The following is a 19112-nucleotide window of genomic DNA, read 5'->3' as shown; positions in this document are numbered from 1 at the left end:
GTCATGTTCCGGTTACTCCTTCTAAACATTTGGTCATATTGACATGGGGTTATAACTTAAAGCATTCTGCAATGTCAGGTTGGTCTGAAATAAAAATGGTGCCTGTCGAATATACCCTTAGACATCCATTATGGCCACAAGAGCAACCATCTTGTAAATGTTGCTATCACTCCTCATTCTGGACTTATGGTTGTATTGACATTGGGCTTCCACCAAACTACCTGAGTAGATGGGTAACTACATGGAGTTTTTAGTACAAGGCTTCTAATGTCTAATTGGTATTCTTCTTAATGGATGATCATACTGACATGTGGTTTTCAATAAAACATGGTGCAAATATCATCTTCCAAAAATTTGACAAATCTTATACAAGCTACTTTACCAGAATGGATAGCCATCCTGAAAATCATGTTAGAGTTACTTCTCCTAAATGAATAGTCAGAGTCACATGGGCTTTCTCTAAAAGACGATGATATCTATTTGATCCTAAATAAAAATGGTGCTGATCCGACTGCCAATATGCTTGCCATACGAAAACCTTGTTATTGCTTTTTCTAAATCTAACATGCTATATGGCCAGCATTCTGGCCATCTTTAAAATTTAGTTATAGCTACTTTTCTATTGCAGATTCTGAATTATAGTATGATCAGCACAGTGGCCATCTTTAAAATATTGTCATAATTGCTTTTTCGGATCGACAGTACGGCCACATTGTAGCCATCTTTAAAATATTGTTATAATTGCTTTTTCTGAATAGATCTGGCATACAGTATGGCCAGCATTGTGGGCATCTTTAAAATCTAGTTATAGGTACTTTTCTATTGAAGATGTGTGAATTATAGTATCACCAACATGGAGGCCATCTTTAAAATTTAGTTATGACTACTTCTCTTAGGGGGTGCTCACCAGTTATTATGTACTTTTGAGAGATTGACTTATGTAAATTGAAGTTGTTTGCATTGAAAACGTGCACAATGGAGAGAATGTTGGCATACCTCTATGCTACATTAATGTAATGTGGATGATATTTCTTTGAATATTGTACTTTTGGAAATTGTACATGATCTAAGCACACTGCTAACTAAAATGACTGCTCACTTGTGCTAAAAGATCAGCCTGAATTAGTCTAAAGTACACTGTCCATAGCAGCTGTTAAAATAGGGAAAATGAATTTTGCCAGACTAGACAATACCAGCTTCTGAAAGTGCAATGAATGAATTGCCAAATATATAAAATGTTATTGGCTCTTTTTTATACAATTTACTTCTGAAGTTCAGGAAGTGAAAATGACCAAGTGGAGCTAGCACTTTTTTGAAAGGTGCACATCTGGTGTAAGGCCAAGCTGTATACTCTGTAACCCATATTACACCCATCAATCATACACCAACATAAAGGGAATTAAAGGTTCTTTGAATTATACCCAAGATATGTAAGGTCTTTTTTTAAATAGCCAGTTTAACCAGTGAGGAAAGCCAGGGAAATTCTTTTTCTTTAAAATTTGTACCTTATGCAAAATGTGAAACTGTAGAGCGCCACCTTATGCAAATGTCTGACATACAGCATGGTGGCCATCTTTAAAATCTAGTTATGGCTACTTTTCTTATGAATATGTCAGTAACATGAGGATTTCATTAAAAGACTTCTTATGATGTCATTTTGTTTCTAAATGAAGGTGTTGGTCAGACCTCAAGGAGTCTGTAAAGCTGTAAAGGCAACTGTCTTGAAGATCTTGTTGGTCTGACCTCAAGGAGGCTGTAAAGGCAACCATCTTGAAGATCTTGTTATATCTGCTTGACTAGATGGTTATATAGGCATGAAGTTGTCCCAAAATGACCTCTTAATTCTTAGTAGGGTTTTTCGTATTTACTTGTGGTTTTTATTAAAAGGCTACTCACTATTTGTAGTTAGACCTAAATGAAAAGGATGTGAATATGACCTCAGAACTTTGTCAGATCAGCATCTCTATAATGTTCCTGTATTAAAATAATGCTTATACAATGACTGCCTTGATAGCAGACTTGAAAACCTTTACATGTTATTTTTGGTAACTTGTTTCTGCCCCTACTGTTGACTGACTTTCATGATAAAGTGACCAAGCAGTTTAAGACTGCTAGAATAAATCTTATTGTGTGCTTTTTAAAATTTAATTCTTTGGACCAAGGATATATTGACCTATCTGCAACTTTTCTCTATATAAAATGCCATTGTTTTGCGGGAACCAAAAGGGCAGAGAGTTTCAGCCCGTCTGGTTCAAAATGACTAGATCCTGCTGTATTTGTAATTATGTTTTTAAAAATTGTTATTTCCATTTGATTTCTAAAAATATATTTTCATAAACATGTATTACCATTTGAAGTTTAGTGAACTTGTTTTTAAACATAATACTTCCTATTTTTTATTGCAGGTACACCTAATAAAACATTTGCTTATTTGGACATCACATCATCTGAACAGAATATAAAGAAGTGTGAGTATTGCAGAAAGAGTTTCACTTTGCAAATAATTTGTTAATAAAGACAACATACTTTAGTACTTAACATAAATTTTAGCAGGGTTCGCATGGTCATTAAAGGTCATTGAAAGTCATTGAGAAATGAACACCTCAGTTCATTGCCTTGAAAGTCATTTTTTCTATGTTGTGTGATGATTGGCAGTAGGGTTTGATTTTCTATCACCTGCTATTAATTCCACTATTATCATAAATATGTAATAATGGTAAATCCCGAACAGTTTTCTCCTTAATAATGCATTATTCAAAAATACCTTGAGCATAGCTACATATAGCCATGTAAGGGTTCAGTTAACTTTAGTATCCAAAAGTAAAATTAGGAAGTAAATATATTTATTTGATCAAAATACCACTGTCAGAACCAGCAGACTATGGCATTAACAAAATTAAAATCCTAATATAGCATTATTGAACAGATAGGAAATCTAGCACAGTAGTAAGTAAAGCACCACCGATTCAAGAAAGTGAAATGTAAGCAGAGCTTATGTTAGTGAAAAATCTTATTTTGGAGTCAAAGTATCCAAAACACATTACCCATGGGCAATGAAAAAATGTACATAAAAAACATAAGGGACAGCTTCCAGATGGCTAAGCTTGTTATGTATATGCCCTATCTGCAGGGACATCTCTACACAGATTAATATTCATACACTGGTGAGGAACAGATTAAGCTCAGAAAAATCAACGGATTAATGTGTATACAACTAGAGGCAAAGATTTTGGTTTCATTAGGACTCTAACAGAGTGTAGCTGGAAGAAAGACAGTGTTAGGTATAGTGTGAACTATGGCCATTTCATTCTCTCCCTCCTTTTTGTTCTACTCCCCACTTATTTTTGTAACAAGTGTGTAGCATCCCCTCCCACATTTTAGATAAAATCCTGGCAGCATCTCTAAAGTGAAAGCACTGGAGTTGCAGCTGGAGAAAAGAGTATAGAAGCTAAATGGCAATGGTTAACAATTGGTTACAATAACTGTCTTTTTAAATATAATTTCCTTTTCACATTACATTTGTTTATTTCTGTATTGTTTTTGTATTTGTTTCTTGTATTTAAATTCATAACTGAAGCAGAACACTTGATACCATGAGTAGTCATTGAAAACTGAAAACTGGTATTTGAAAAGTCACTGAATTTCAGCTTTTCTGATTTGTTTGAACCCTGGTTTAGTCTCACACTTTTATAAGAAAGGATTTGAGATTTTGCGATAATATTTAGATTTCTGTTTGACAATCTTGTGATTTTGTGATAATATTTAGATTTCTGATTGACAGTCTGTTAAATATATATATACTCCTTGTATACATCATGGCATGAGAAAATGTCCACATCATGCTGAGTTGCACAAGGGATAATGGATAGATGGATATTGAAGTCCTTTAAATTTCCGTATACCTGGAAATAAAGTATTGGCATAAATTACTGCAAATGTACGATTTTTCCTTTAAATTCAGTTATTTAAGTAGGGAAAACTTGTGTAACTAGCAGGCATTTGTTTGTTCATCATAACTTGGCCTTTCTTGGTGACTTTCATTAATGCATGTACCTGGCTACAGTCTTCATTAAAAATAATGCATGCTTCATCATAGGAACTCGGCACCAAACTTGAATAAAAGCAATGGCATTGGATCGATTGTTGCATTTTCCAAAGTAATCGTTGATTGGAACATATTTATTGTGCTGTTAAAGTTTCCTTTTCTGCAGGAAAAATGTAACTTTTTATGCTTATGATGGCTACCAAAGGTGGCATAAAACGTGAATTAAATATATGGCTGCCTAGGAAGTTGAAGGTGGGGCAGCTCACAAAAATATTTGCAAAACAGTTTTCACTTGTTGACAGGTTTTCATTTCCTTATGAATAGCCTCATCTCCTTGGTAGCTTCAGCATTTGTTGTCTCAGGCAGATCAAAATCTAGGCCAAGTTTAGTACATGTAGCATCTAAACAGCAACTATAAAGCAGGGTGCTATTGGTGACCATGAAAATCAGTGAATTGTTTAGTGACACAGGTTTGTCAACAATGAGATATAGGTCAAATGAGGGCTACTATTTTTTATTATAGGATTAAATGATCATGGTTGGGTATTTATTGATGTGTAAATTTTACCTAATCACTCACAAAGTAAATAAAGTCCGAAGGATGAATACCCAACCATGATCATTTAATCCTTATAATTCCAATTTACTTCCTTTCTAACATCAGATCAGCAGATTTAATCAACTAAACATTCACTTTTAGGTACATGGAAGTTTTCTTTCATTAGCCTCTTAACTGCGATATAATACATAGCCCTATCTTCACTAGCCAAGATTCATACAGTGTGAAGGGGCCCCGAGTGGCCGAGTGGTCTAAAGCGCTCTCCGTTACAGATCACTGCCATCTCACCTCTGTCTGCGTGGGTTCGAGTCTAGGATTCGGCCAATGTGGGTATGTGAGAAAGCTTGCCAGTAGCTTCTCGTGGGTCGGTGGTTCTTCCCGGGGTTTTCCCGGGTTCTTCCTCCACCATTAATACTGGCCGCCATACATAGCCTATCATGTGCTGAAAAATGGCGTTAAACCCCACAACAACACAACAACAACAATTCATACAGTGATATGGGGAAGCATGTCATAGCAGGTCATGCCATCGATATATTGCTATGACCATTACTTTAATATATTTAAAAAATGGTTGTTGCGGTTAAACCAGGAATACTCCTTTTTTTCTCTCGAAAATTACGCTTGCGTATGACACGTGTTGTTATAGCATTTCAATCTTTCAAAAGCAAAATCGGGTCCAATTTTAGTGTTATCTCTTGACATATGACCCTGACCTTTAATAATCGCTGCTGTAACATGTTGTTGAGGTGAAATGCAATATTTTCCGAAGATTGGCTTCTAAAGCCTGCCATATGTCTTCTTCAGCAAAAGGGGTGAGTGTTGGAAGGTCTGAAGGTCTGTGGAATTACATTGTTTTAACTTCTAATGGTCTATTTTAATTTGTGGCTTGTCATTTTTTATCAGAAATCACAGGAGTGGTTGTGTTGGATCTTATTGTTATTATGAGGGTGTAAGGCGTTGATACAGATAAAACTTCGCATCAAATGATCTGGAAACAGGGAAAGAAAAGTAGTCTGCAGAATTTATCAATGTGTAAAAAATTCCAGATCAGTATCACATGACTGTTTACATTCAATCAAAACATAGAAAATGCAATCAATTCATAAAAAATGGAATTATATCATTAATGGGTTGTTACTGATGCATGAATTTTATAATATATAACTTGTACTCGAATTCATTGCTTTTTTTTATGTGTATATTATTTATTGATTTATAGATCATATTGCACAAAGGTAGCACAAATGTAAAAAATCAATACATAAGTGTGATTAAAACTGGTTTTGCCTTCCTTTAATCAAAATTATGTTTGTTTATTTTTTCAAGGTCTAAATCTTATTCACTGATGACAGGTCACACCTAACAGATGAATTTCACTTGTATTCGTGTGAAATTTGATTTGTTCAGCCTCCCCCCCCCCCCCGCCTTTTCCTAACAGCCTCTTATGTCAACAATATTACATTGGGCCTGATGATGTCATTATACATGGGTAGTACTGTATTGTTATATATTTTATACCTTGTGATATTAAAGACTGGAAAAGCATATTTTAGAAGAAACAAAAGAAATGTTAAAGCCCCCCACACACACACACAATATAGTTTTCCATATTCAGTCCTAACATCAGTTAATCTCAACATTCAGATCAACTGGTCTTCTAAATTCTCAGCCCAGATTTGTATAAAATGGCAACATATATTTGATGAAAGCAATCACTTCATTCGAAGCATGCCATGTTGTATGGTACATAATAATGAATATTATTGTTTCAGGCTTTACCTTGTTTAATAAGACCAAATGGAAAGGACAGGAATTAAAGCTTGAGGAAGCAAGAGAAAGTTTTTTGACAAGGTAATCTGTATGGCAAACTTGAAATAACATTTATACTATTATTATTTTTTATTCATCATTTTCATACACTTAGATGAAAGCAAATACATTAACTCAGGTGAACTGTATATTCTTAATAAGGTGAAACCTGCCTTGAAAGTCCACTCATTTTGCTGCCAAAACTTGGAGTTTCAAAACAAGTACTCTCTCATTGCATGTCAGTTTATTATATGACCTGGATTGGAAGGTTTGATACCAGTCCAGGCTGACCCAGGTCATCAGCCTTGGCGTGTCAGTGGAAAAGGCTGTTAGCTTCCAGATTTTCAACAGGATATAGCCAGTGATACAATTGAATAAGCCCACCAGTCAACCAAGAAATTATCTGTTTACATTATTTTGGGGATGAAGTAGTCCTATAATTTATTCTTGTGGTAAAAAAAGTAAGAAATTATGTGAATAACTAATGACTACATCAATTTCGCTCAAAAAACCTCCATTTTTTCAGTTTTGATACTATTTTCATTTGCAAGTGTTTAGAAATTGTGGGAGGAAAGTTAGGTATGGTGGCAAGTACCTGTTTGGCATGTAAGGCATCATTATGCCAGTGTCATCAGTTTTCTTAGTCTCATGAAGAATTAAATTTTTGTGAGTACTTAGATTTTGTGGATATATAAATTATAAATTATTTGCTGGGTATTTCAGTTTGTAGTTTGAGGCAACTATATAAAATGTACCAAAAGTTTGGTAACCCCAGAAAAATAGTGAATTCAACATATATCAAAGATTTAGAGCATGTTTTGATCTCGTTTATAAGACTTCTTTTTATCCAACTGCTGCCTTTGTATGATGCCACATTATTACAAACTTCATACATTTCTCTAACAGCCTGGTTAGTCTTTATTGACATGCATGTCTGGCACATTGTATGCATGAAAAAGCATCTCAAAAGCAGATTTATTTTCTCTGTACAAATATTGGGCTGGTTATATAAAACTTTACTAACCTGTCATAAAGTTTTAGTTGTCTGGGATAACTTGGTATGGGTATTGTATTCCCCAGATTAATGCAATGTTTATATTTTGAATATTTTGTTCAGATTAGCTTGACTGACAACTGCATGACATATTTTGATTGTCAGGTGGTATATATCTACAAACTGCTCTCTTTTGAACAAGTATGGGAATTCCTGTACTTTTTACCTCTTATCACTTGATATATTTTTGAGGCAACCAGCCAGTTACTGCAGTGCTGTTGGAGTTTGAGTTAGAAAATATATTGTGAAAATGATGCAATTATTGTGAGACAGATGTCAGTAATTGGTAGAGATTTTACCAGATATCACCCAATTATACTGGCCTGCCAAGTTTGATTGTACTAGCCAACATATTGACAAGACTTGACTGTATGAACACGTCTTTATCTAATTGGTAGGCTTGAAGCAGAGAGGCAGGAAATCAAGAAACAGGCTTCTCAAGATTCTCAGACTTCCAGTTCTAATTATTCTGATAATCATGTAATTGGGCCATTGGATAGCTTACCTGGTGTGAAGGATTATGTCATGAAGGGGGCCAAACCTGGCACACCTATACCTGGAGAAAAGGTAATATTTTCAAATGTATTTGATGTGTTGTTGCTTTTCACCTATTTGTGCACCCTTCATCAAAGAAAGCTGACTTCAATTTTTCAGTAACTACAAAGAACTTTTTTTCAAAGGAAGTCAGTACTGAACTTAAATAAAAGTGATGGAATCTGATAGATTTTTGCATTTTCCAACATGACTGGAACACGTTAAATGTGCTGTGAAAGTTTCCTTTTCGTAGGGAAAAAGTGTATGCTTATGAACGCCACTAATGACGGCTTAAAACGCAAACTTTTACCGACTTGGAACATACTGAAAAGTAATTGTGCTTCGTTATATGATTGTGCTATGTTTTTCCATTGAATTCAGACCAATATGACCTGTTACAAAATTATTGAATATTTTAAAGCTGTGTGTGTGCATATTTTCGATGTAAGCACTTGTGTTGTGGATTCAATGTATATGATGAGGTTCGTGGGTGAGTACACGGTGTTGATACTCTATTCGTGCTATACATTAGACATTTATATATAAACAGGATTCACGTATATGTACCAATCTGTGGTTCTCTAAATAAAGTAAACAATTATATACGTCTTCTCTGTTTTCACTACAGGTGTATTTCTCATTTAATATGCATCAATTTAAGATGGTAACTGTGCCGATGAAGCACATATTTTACTGCCCACATTTATTACCTAACCCTCCCCCAGTTTTTTTTTTTGGGGTACATTTTCTTCAGCTAACTGACCTGTTTGCTTATAACACGGTTCGGTCTACAACGCGGTTGGGTTCTATGGCTCCCAACTACCATGTTATAGCGGGGTCACACTGTAATTATGATACAGTGGCGGATGTACCCCCATTGTTTAGCAGCCTTGTGGTACAATTCCCCCAGCATGTCCAAGCTTGGCTTTTGGGTCTGTAAATCTAGGCGCTTGGGGTTATTAATAGATCCAACAGATCTACCCTTTACTACCATACAGCCATCCAAAGCCATTTGGGATCATTCAACCAGTTGAGTTAGCAGTCCAACTGTTAGGCCATTCCAACTATCTCAACAAGGAGATTTTTAAGGAAAGATCCATACATGTCACTAGGCATATGGCTTCATCTTTTGACCACTCTGGTGGACTAAGTAGTTAGGGCTTCTGCCTTGGTCACGGGTTCAAACCCCAGACAAGTAATACCAAACACTTGTAGAAATAGTACTTGCAGCTGCCTCACTTGGCACTCAGCATTAAGAGGTTAGTGTTCGGACTGGTTGGTTTGGTGTCAGAATTCTCATCATTCTTAATCATGTTGATCTAACAGCCGGCATGGCCAATATTTTGGCCGTCTTGAAAATCTTATTACAATTACTTCTCCTGGATGGATAGTCATAATAACATGAGGTCTTCGATGAAAATAGTGTTAGTCAGACAGGTATCTTGGAAAATGTAACTCAAGCATAAGACAATAGTTTTGTTACCAAATTTAATTTGTTAAAGTTTCTCAAGAATATAAAAGATGGTTTCAGTACACTACGTTTGAAAAAATGGACTTGTCTAAGATTCATGGAAATTAATTTTTGAGGGACTCTCACACAACCTTACTGTGAAATAAAATCTGTCTTTTTTTTCAGAACTGGATTGTAGGAAAATACGGAAGAATTCTTCCAATTGTTTATGTACGCAAGAAAGACAGGAGGAAAATATCCTTTTATTCATTAATCTTATAGATGTATAAGTCATGTCCGACTGCAGACTGTCTGGACTCTGATCTGATATAACTTAATATGCCAACAGACCAGGGTCTATGTTGTTTTACTGATTTAGTCCTAACAAACTGCATACACCCAGATCTGCCAGAGCATTATTTTTTTACTTGTACCATACAGGTTCTGAAATGGCAGCTAAACATGGGCCAGTGACAACATTGCAGCCCATGACATCAGCTGTGTTAAATTTATGTAGTTTTGCATGTCAGATTAAGCTTGGTGGAGAGATTTCGGATTGCATAAATGTAGGTGAAATACTTGGTTCCCAGAACACTTTTTTGTATATGCTTTGAATTTATTTATTTTGGTGAGTATCTTTTTTCATGGTTTTGAGGAAAATCTGTTGGTTTTTAAATTCATGCATTGGTGAAGGGGTCTTGTTGTAATAAAAGTATTATTGTTCATTGTGATCTTACAAATAACCATAAAATCCATGAAAATTCATACCTTATGAAAAATTGGGAATTCACAGTATTCCTAAAATCTTTTTTTGTATTTTATAATGCTTTTGCATACACTTGAATTTTATGACAGGCCGTTATAGACTCCTGTGATTGTTACATTTTGTTATTTAGCTCACACGGCCATCAGGCATGGTGTTGTGTCCATTGTGTGTTGTATGTTGTACGTCTGTCAACAAATGGCTTGTTACTCTGGAGTCAGTATTTGGGAGCTGATTTTAATCAGACTTTGAAGATGGGTTTATATTATCAAAATATTGGACAAGTTTGATGATGAGAAATAACCATGCATATTCATGATGTGATTTTACATCTGATTGGCTAATCATGTTACCACTCTGGAAGCCTTATTTCTGATCCAGTTTTGATTAAGCTTGGAATACATGCATGTATCATTAAGTCTTCAGATGAGTTTGATTGGCTGAACTTGTTTGATATGATGCTAATCAAACATGGAATATAAGCCTGTATCACCACGATCTCTGGGTCAGTAAAGAGCAAGGTCCATTCATGCTGATAAGGTGATATTGCATCTAATTGGTTGGGGGTTGTTATCCCTCTGGAAGCCATTTTTGATCATATTGCAATATGGCATTGGTAATGAGTGTAGTTATCCATGCTTTGATAATCGTACATCCTGAGCTTGTTATCAGTCTGGCGGCTATATTTCTATATGATTTTGATCAAACTTGGAATGTATGCTTATCTCATTAAGATCTCATCTCATAAATGAGAAAAATTAATGCATACTAATGAGGTGATCTTGCATCTGATGGATAGACTGAGCTAGTTTCCCTTCTGAAAACCAGATTTCTGATCAGACTTTGATCATTCATGAAATATATGCTAATATCTTCAGGATCTCGGATGGGTTTAGGTGAGTGAGATCCATTGATATTATTGAGTTAATCTCTGAGTTGCTGAGCTTGTTACCACTCTTGTGGCAATGTTTCTAGTCTGATCAAACTTGGAATATATGCTTATATGTGCTTATAGTTTCAGAGCACAGGTAAATTTGATAATAAATGAAATGAATGCATGGGTTGATCTTGTATCTTATTGACTTTGCTTGTTGCCACTCAGAAAGCCATATTTCTGACCCATTTTTGTCAGACTTGAAATGTTGGTTAATATTGTCAGAATCTTTTGGATGGCTTTGGTATTAATGATGTTATTTTGCATCGGATTGGCTGGTCTTGTTAACACTCCGGGAGCCATATTTGTTATTGACTTTGATCCAACTTATCTTGAATCATCAGGCTCTTGGACTGTCTTATTAATGAGTGAGATTGATGCATATTAATGAGTGAGATTGATGCATATTAATGAGTATCTCCTCCGTCAGATTGACTAGGCTTGTTACCAGTCATGAATCCATATCTTATCCAGGTTTTATCAAACTTGAAACAGTAATTTGTATCAAGATCTTGCATTGGTTTGATATTGTTGATGTAATCCTGCATCTGATTAGATGAGCTTGTTACCACTCTGTTGGCAATATTTGTGGTCTGACTTTGTTCCAACTTGGAAAATATTCTTCTTTCACCAGGCTCTTGGACAGTTTCACTAATCAGCAAGATTGATGGATATCAGTTTGGTGATCTTGCAGTGTAAAATTGAATTCCCCTTGGTAGCAGAACTGGAAGTCACACTGAGTAAAAACAAACCTTGATGTCAGCACTAGGGGGCAAGTTAAAAATTTGGGGATCTTGGATGTACAGGTGAGGGTAACTGGAAATACTGTCTTGATTCTGACTGACTCAGCTTGTTACCACTCATGAAGCCATTTGGTTTATTATCATCAGCATCTCAAATGACTTTAATTATTTGCAAAAAAACTATATATTAATTATGCTTTCATCTTTAAGAGAAATGTTATCAAAGCTAAAATCAATATGATATACTTTGGGAGGTAATTTATACAGAATGTGTTCATAAGCCTGCTTAGTGAAAAGATCATCTGTTATGTTAGTTATATGATGCATATTGTGTGAAATTGTTTTCCTTAGCATTGCTACATTATGAAAGTAGATCCCTCAAAATTCACACACAACTTGAAGATGATAAAACCAGAGCAAAATGAGGAGGAGGAGGCAGGTGTAATCAACCCAGACAGTTTGACCTGGAAACTGGATGATCCAGCTGACACAGAAATAACCAGGAAGAGGAAAGGAATCTTTCCTGAATGGAAGTCAAAACATAAAATTCTGAAGCATTTGGACACTGAAAGTCATCAAAATAAAAAATCTGATGACTCTGACTTTGAAATAGTTGCTATGATGCCAAAAAAGAAATTGCTGAAACTTAATTCTTCGAGTGCTATGGCTGACTTTGATATGACGGACTTAGTGCACAAATCAACGGAGGATGTAGATGAAGATTCCTACTCTTCAGCTGATACAGATGAAATAATTTCAACGTCAAAAAGGACTAAAGGAGACTTAAACAAATCAAACATTGATTTTAGCAGGTCATTCACTACATCTACACCAAATTTCCAGATGAATGGTATGGAATTGAAGTCTGACTCAAAACCAGATTGTTTCAAGGATAGTATGGAATTAAAAGCAGATGCATCGGTTGCATCAAGTAAAGATGAGAAGCGTGGAAATATGGTTTCTTTTTCAAACAAATTAAAAAATTATGAGAACAGAGTTGTCTCCTCTTTGTCAAGTGCAGTTGAGTCATCCACCAAGGTTAAAGATTTCAAGACTAAGAAATCAAGTACAAAAATACCATGCAGTGAAAATGAGAGAAAAATGCCAACAATGCAGGAGTTTAAGGGAACTAAAAGTCTGTATGACAAGGATATTACAACCTCCGTTGTATCTGCAAAAGTGGAAGAAAAAAGAGACACACATATGTTGTCAGGGACAGCCTGTAATGTGAGTGCAATCAATTCAAGTAGACTGGTTCCAGATTTTCATATTTCAGTGCAGACTTCTGCTTTGAGAAGGAAAGACAACAGTGATTCTGACCATTGCTCAGTAAAGTCAGATGACACTGATGAGATCATTAACTCGAGTAAAAAAGCTAGTCAGGTATGTTCACCTTTAATAAATAAAAGTATCCCTAGCTCGCAAAAGATGAGTAGACCCTCTTTAATTTTGACTGATAAAACTGTCATAGATGAATTTGCAGGTGGATTTTTGGATATGGATACAAGGCAAATTGTTTCAGAAAATGAAGATACCGATGATGAAGAAAGTGACTTTGAGGCATTTGCCAAAAAAGAGCTGAAAAAATTTGAAAAAAATAGGACAGGTGAGACTTCAGTATATAATAAAGGACACTTAATGGATAAAGCAATAGTAAAGACAAGAAGTAAAGAAATGGGAGCATCATCCTCATCGGTTACAAAATCTGACAAGGATAAGAAAGTTGTTCATCCACTGAACACAGGGAGAGATTCACTGATTGTAAATGATACAGTGGAGAATACAAAAGTTATGCCTCGAGAGAAAAAAAATATGGAGGGTAAAAGGGACACATGGGTAGAGAAAAATAAAATTATGGAGGTAGAAAGGAAACACAAGATAGTAGAAAAACAACAAGATGCAGAAAAAAAGAAGGATGATAATAAGGATCAAATTTTAAAACAGAAGAGTGATGACCAAAAACGACTAGAGACAGTCAAGAGGAAGCAGAAGGAGATTGAAGCACAAAAGATGTTGATAAAGAAGGCATTGTCAAGTATTGTAAGTATTTTGAACTGTTGTATTTTTTAGCAGTGCTAATTTTTCCAGAGTGTGTTATTCTATCATGTATGTTAAATAGAGAAAAGATGGACTCATGGTAATTTCAGTATCTTTTGGGACAGAGGGACAAGATGGGGAAGTATATTGTTTTATATGCATCGCTGCCTTATGTCGGTGTAGTTTTAAAATGTGTACTTGACAGAAAGTTTCATTCTGCTTAAGATATATTGTGTTTTCCAAACTTTAGAGAATCATGCAGTCTGCTGATCAATCCAAAGTCTTTATTGGTGGTGGTGGGCTACTTTATTACTTGTCTTCTGGCAAGCAGAAGATCAATATTCAAGCCCAGAGGCTGTGTTCTCCATATCCCAGTTCTATTTGTATAACCCATTTTCTCTGTCACATCGATGGCATTGTCCAAATGCATCCATCATAATATGATGTCATTAAACCTTCGCATGACAACTGACTTAAGAGAACTTACTTGTGACAGCCAGACCAAGATGAATAAAGTTAGGATCACAAATCCCCCAAATTGTATGTGCCAAATGCGGGGGAAACAAAATCAGTACACCCGTGATGTATTAACCTAATATGTAACAATGATTTGTATTCTGCAGGATCAAAGTTCAGGTGGTAACAAGAAAATTGTCTTCAGTTCTGACAGTGAAGTGGAAAGCAGTGACATGGATGATGTAAAGAAATTTTGTTCTGAAACTAGTACGCTTGTGTCAGGAAAGCTGCAGTCTCTTACAGGCCATTCCGATGACTCTAGTTCCCAGTCTGATACAGACTCCAACAGTGATCAGTCCGAGTCTGATGCTGAAAAGAGGAAGTCATGTGACCCATCTTTTGAATCGGAATCTGATTCAGATAGTGTTGATTACAAATCTGAATATCCTAAATCTGACAAACAGAAGGAATTAATCAGACCACATGAAGAACATGATACATCAACATCTGAAACTGAGTCAGACGGTGAGAGTTCAGATTCTGAAATCAGTCAGTCTGATGAAAATGATACTGGACATGAAGAGATAGAGCGTGATAATGATAGTTTAGACTCAAATGTTGGATTTTTATCTGAAGAGGAGTCTGAAAACAGTGACAGTTCAGATTCAGATATAGCCAGATCGGGTTTTGATGAAGATGTTGAGAATGTGGCAAAAGGGATGAAGATAAATCATAACAAGCAGGTAGAATACGTTTGTTAACATTAATAACTGCATTTTTTATATATAGTCTTTCATATATACATTCATGTATTAGGTTTAATGCCACATCAGCACATCAGCATAATTCTGGCTTTATATTACCTATTATAAATTCTCAAAATGTTACTGTAAAAATTGCTAAAAAGACCCCTGGAAGCTAAACCTTTCCCAATGAAGGTAAATATTTACTCCAACAGGATAAAGCCTAACAGACAATTGCGTGTGTTTCCAGCTGGCTGACCAGTACTGTTTCTCATGCCAAAGTAGCACTTTTTTCCCAATAGGAAACATATTTTTTTGTTTGACTCCACAGAAAAGGTAAAATGTTAAAATAATGTAAAAGGTTAATGCAGCATGAACAAAAGATGAAAAAATTCATGTCGAATCCTTACAAAATAGGGAGCATAAAGGGTCAATATTTGTTATATAAACCATTTTTTTATATTAAAAAAATCACTTTTTCTGGTGTACATTATGTAAAGCTTCTTCACAAATTTCACTTTAAAATCTCTTTAAGAGAACATGTTTTCTGAGCAAGTCATCTTGACTTGTGAAACTAGATCCAGTACTAGCATGTGACATTCCATCTCTGCTAAAGGTCTGAATAAATTAAATGGCTTCATGTACATCATACAGTGGGAAAATTATGTTGTTGTCTGGAAGGGACAAAGGAAAATAATAGTATATAATGTGCTACTAGTGCAACAAAGTTAAATATATTCACATTTTGCTTTACAGTTTTGCCACCTTAACTTTTTAGATGGCAATATCCTGCACTGTACTGTCATATTTTCCTTGGACCTTACATTTTGTAATAAACATTGTATCAAGTGCTCAAGTAATTAATGAAAACATTAACATGTTTGAATATCTGATGAAGCTGAAATTAGCTGCATCATGGAATTGTCATGCTGCCACTTTCATTATTCCCCCATTATGCACAAGCGTTTCTTATATATTATTATTATTATTTTCTGAATTAATTTTCTTGTAAAATTAATAATTTATTGATTAAATGACAGATATTGTATTTGCTTAAATTTTAGTCCTTTTATTTTGTTAATTCAACCTTGAAATAAATTAAATTGTCACCGTATATGTGCCATCATCCTTGAAGATATGATACACTAGCAGATGTCAAAGACATTAATGTATATACTTGTTTATAAGTTGAGTCCAACTGCAAACAGCACAGACCCAGATCCACCATTGCATAATGTGCTGGCAAATCTGGGCCTGTGCAGTTTGTCAGGAGTAATTAATAGAACAAACAGTACAGACCCTAATCTGCATGTGCATTATGCAGCCTTGGTGTCTTTGGAAAACTCACTTGACTTCCATTGACTTAACATGTCAGAGCCAACAATTTGTCAAAAAAGCTGTTAAAACTAACACAAAGCATATTGATGAGTGTAGGCATGCATCCTCTTAATTCACTTTAAATATTTATGTATCGATATTTGTTAAAAGAAAGCTAAAAATTAAAAAGGTTTCAATGTTATATTACTAATCAAGCATATGACATGGAATCGTAAAATTAATTCCAAATCCAACCTGGTATCTCTTTTCATATTGCAGACCCTATGCTATTTTTCTGCATTTTTTAAGTAGTTGCATGGAGATATATTTTACTGCAGTAAAGCAAAATTTGTTTTTTAAAGGAACAGATGGGGACACAAAAGGTCTCCTTGTTTGACCATTCTTCTGATGCTGAATCTGATGAGGATGAAGAAGCAGCCAAAAGAGACCAGGACATGTTCAGGTTGAGGCCTGAATTTGAAGGAGAGACAGGGAAGAAGGTATGACATGATATTTTATATAAATTGTTGTGTCCTTATTTAATGTGCCATTTCCATTGATAAATTTTTTTTTTAGTCACATTCTGTGTCCAAAGCTTGATATAATAGATTGCAGGGTATTTCTCTGCAGTGCATTGAGAAACCAGGACTCATATTTTATGGCCATGATAAGAAGACGTGAACACAAAGTTCTGTATTTTTTTAATAATGTTGTGTTATTCAAAGATGACGTGGTAACTGGGTCACACAAAAAGATAATTATTTACTTTCTCATTTTTGCATAGAATAATGTTAAATATATTTTAATACTGTTTTATTTTTGTAGTGAATCAGTATGTGAAAAAGTCTTTTAAGATATCTGATAATTATTTGCCTGGAAATTTTAAAAAATATTTTTATTCATTGGTTTATCGAGTGTCCTAAGATATGAGTAATAGAAATTGGTGCTTCTTTTTAATATGTACCTACCATATATACTAGCTTATAAGCTGAGACCAACTGCAAACTGCACAGACCCAGATCTGTTATTGCATAATGCATCATCATATCTTGTTCCATGCATAATGAGTAGAACAAACAATGTAGACACTGATCTGCTGGCACATTATGTAATGGCTGACCAGTAGTAATTTATTTGCAGTCGAACTGGACTTACAAGTGAGTATATACAGTATATATATTTTATACCATTTGGTACAGTAAGTCCCATCTTTAGAGACCATCAAAAACTGTGTTACTTTGTTAATGATCTTGATATTATACAACAAATATAGTCTCTGTAATATGAATCTGGTCTTAAATGACAAGTGGCCTCAGTAAGCAGTGGTCAGCACAGGTTTATCATTAAAACAAACAACTTAGACCCTGATATGATGGTGGGTCAGGGTCTGTGTTGGTTACAGTTTGGCCCAAGTTAAAAGCAAGTATATACAATGTATGATAATTTATTTAACTCATTCGGCCCCAGAGATTTTTGTCGTTTTCACCTGAAATGCGCGTAGGAAAGACATTGGGGGGCTATTTCTGAATACATTGTAATACATGGTTGTTGTTGTTGTTGTTGTAGGGTTTAACGCCATTTTTCAGCACACGATAGGCTATACATGGCGGCCAGTATTAATGGTGGAGGAAGAACCCGGGAAAACCCCAGAAAGAACCACCGACCCACGAGAAGCTACTGGCAAGCTTTCTCACATACCCACATTAGCCGAATCCGAGACTCGAACCCACGCAGACAGAGGTGAGATGGCAGTGATCCGTAACGGAGAACGCTTTAGACCACTCGGCCACTCGGGGCCCCTTGTAATACATGGACTTTCAACACATTTTCTATGAGACTAATGCCTAGTTGTATTATAGACATAATTTTCCATTTTTTATTTTGCTTGTGCATGAGCAGAAGGGTAAAAGTTAGGGTTCTTTTTTTTTGTTCTTTTTTTTGTTGTTGTTTTGTTGCCTAATGGACCCATCATTTTTGTATGGAGACTGCTCTTTATTCCGAATGCCCACCTTATGCTAGTTTTTGCAAAGGTTCATCTGTCTGAGTGCAGTTCAGACCAGTCTGCCTTAGATCTGAGGCCAAAAGATCTAAAAAAAAATCCGGACACAAAATCGCATTCCGACCACAAGCGAATTTTGGGTGAAGGAAAAAAAGGTCCAAAAAATGAGTTTTTTTCCCTCTGTATTTTGTAGTGCAGCTAGAATTTCAGATTATTTGGTATCATTTTAGAGCAATATATGTTTGCTTTTTTGTAATACCAAATGACCTTGATGCTGCAGAGCTCGGAAATTGGGTACAACTTCATCATGCCTACAGACGGGATTGGAGCCAAATCAGTTAATCAGGTTTATGGAAATTTCTTAGAAATATTCAAAGAATGGCTCTTTTTGTAACTTATGTGCAATATTAATGCACAAATGATGAAATAAATAAGTAATATTCAGATTTGGTGATGTCACCAAAATTCTCCCATTAACTCATTCGGCCCCAGAGGTTTTTGTCGTTTTTGCATGCAATGCGTGTGGGAAAGACATGGGGGGGGGGCTATTTCTGAATACATCGTAATTCATCGACTTTCAACAGATTTTCCATGAGACTAATGGCTAGTTGTATTAGAAACATTAATTTCCATTGGTTATTTTGCTTGTACATGAGCAGAAGGGTA

The 19112-nt window shown here is 35.3% G+C and overlaps 1 protein-coding gene across 5 annotated transcripts in view; it reads left to right on the top strand.

The window, feature by feature from the left end:
- The window catches only part of LOC149788035 (uncharacterized), a 48946-nt gene that overhangs the window by 7977 nt on the left and 21857 nt on the right, over nt 1–19112 (top strand). For 4 of the 5 annotated variants that reach the window (XM_089974315.1, XM_089974318.1, XM_089974316.1 and 1 more), the window contains 7 exons: nt 2406–2468; nt 6380–6458; nt 7869–8037; nt 9641–9711; nt 12257–13934; nt 14555–15130; nt 16810–16947. In XM_089974315.1, the coding sequence (XP_089830441.1) occupies nt 2406–2468; nt 6380–6458; nt 7869–8037; nt 9641–9711; nt 12257–13934; nt 14555–15130; nt 16810–16947 (2774 nt within the window). The remainder of the gene's footprint in view (nt 1–2405; nt 2469–6379; nt 6459–7868; nt 8038–9640; nt 9712–12256; nt 13935–14554; nt 15131–16809; nt 16948–19112) is intronic. The other variant, XM_089974319.1, reaches the window with a different exon arrangement.

Source organism: Sinohyriopsis cumingii, chromosome 11 (assembly GCF_028554795.1).
Source record: "Sinohyriopsis cumingii isolate HCF-2022 chromosome 11, ASM2855479v2, whole genome shotgun sequence".
Classification (NCBI taxonomy): domain Eukaryota; kingdom Metazoa; phylum Mollusca; class Bivalvia; order Unionida; family Unionidae; genus Sinohyriopsis; species Sinohyriopsis cumingii.
Note: the sequence above shows the minus strand (reverse complement) of the source record. Positions and strands in the feature narration are given on the sequence as shown.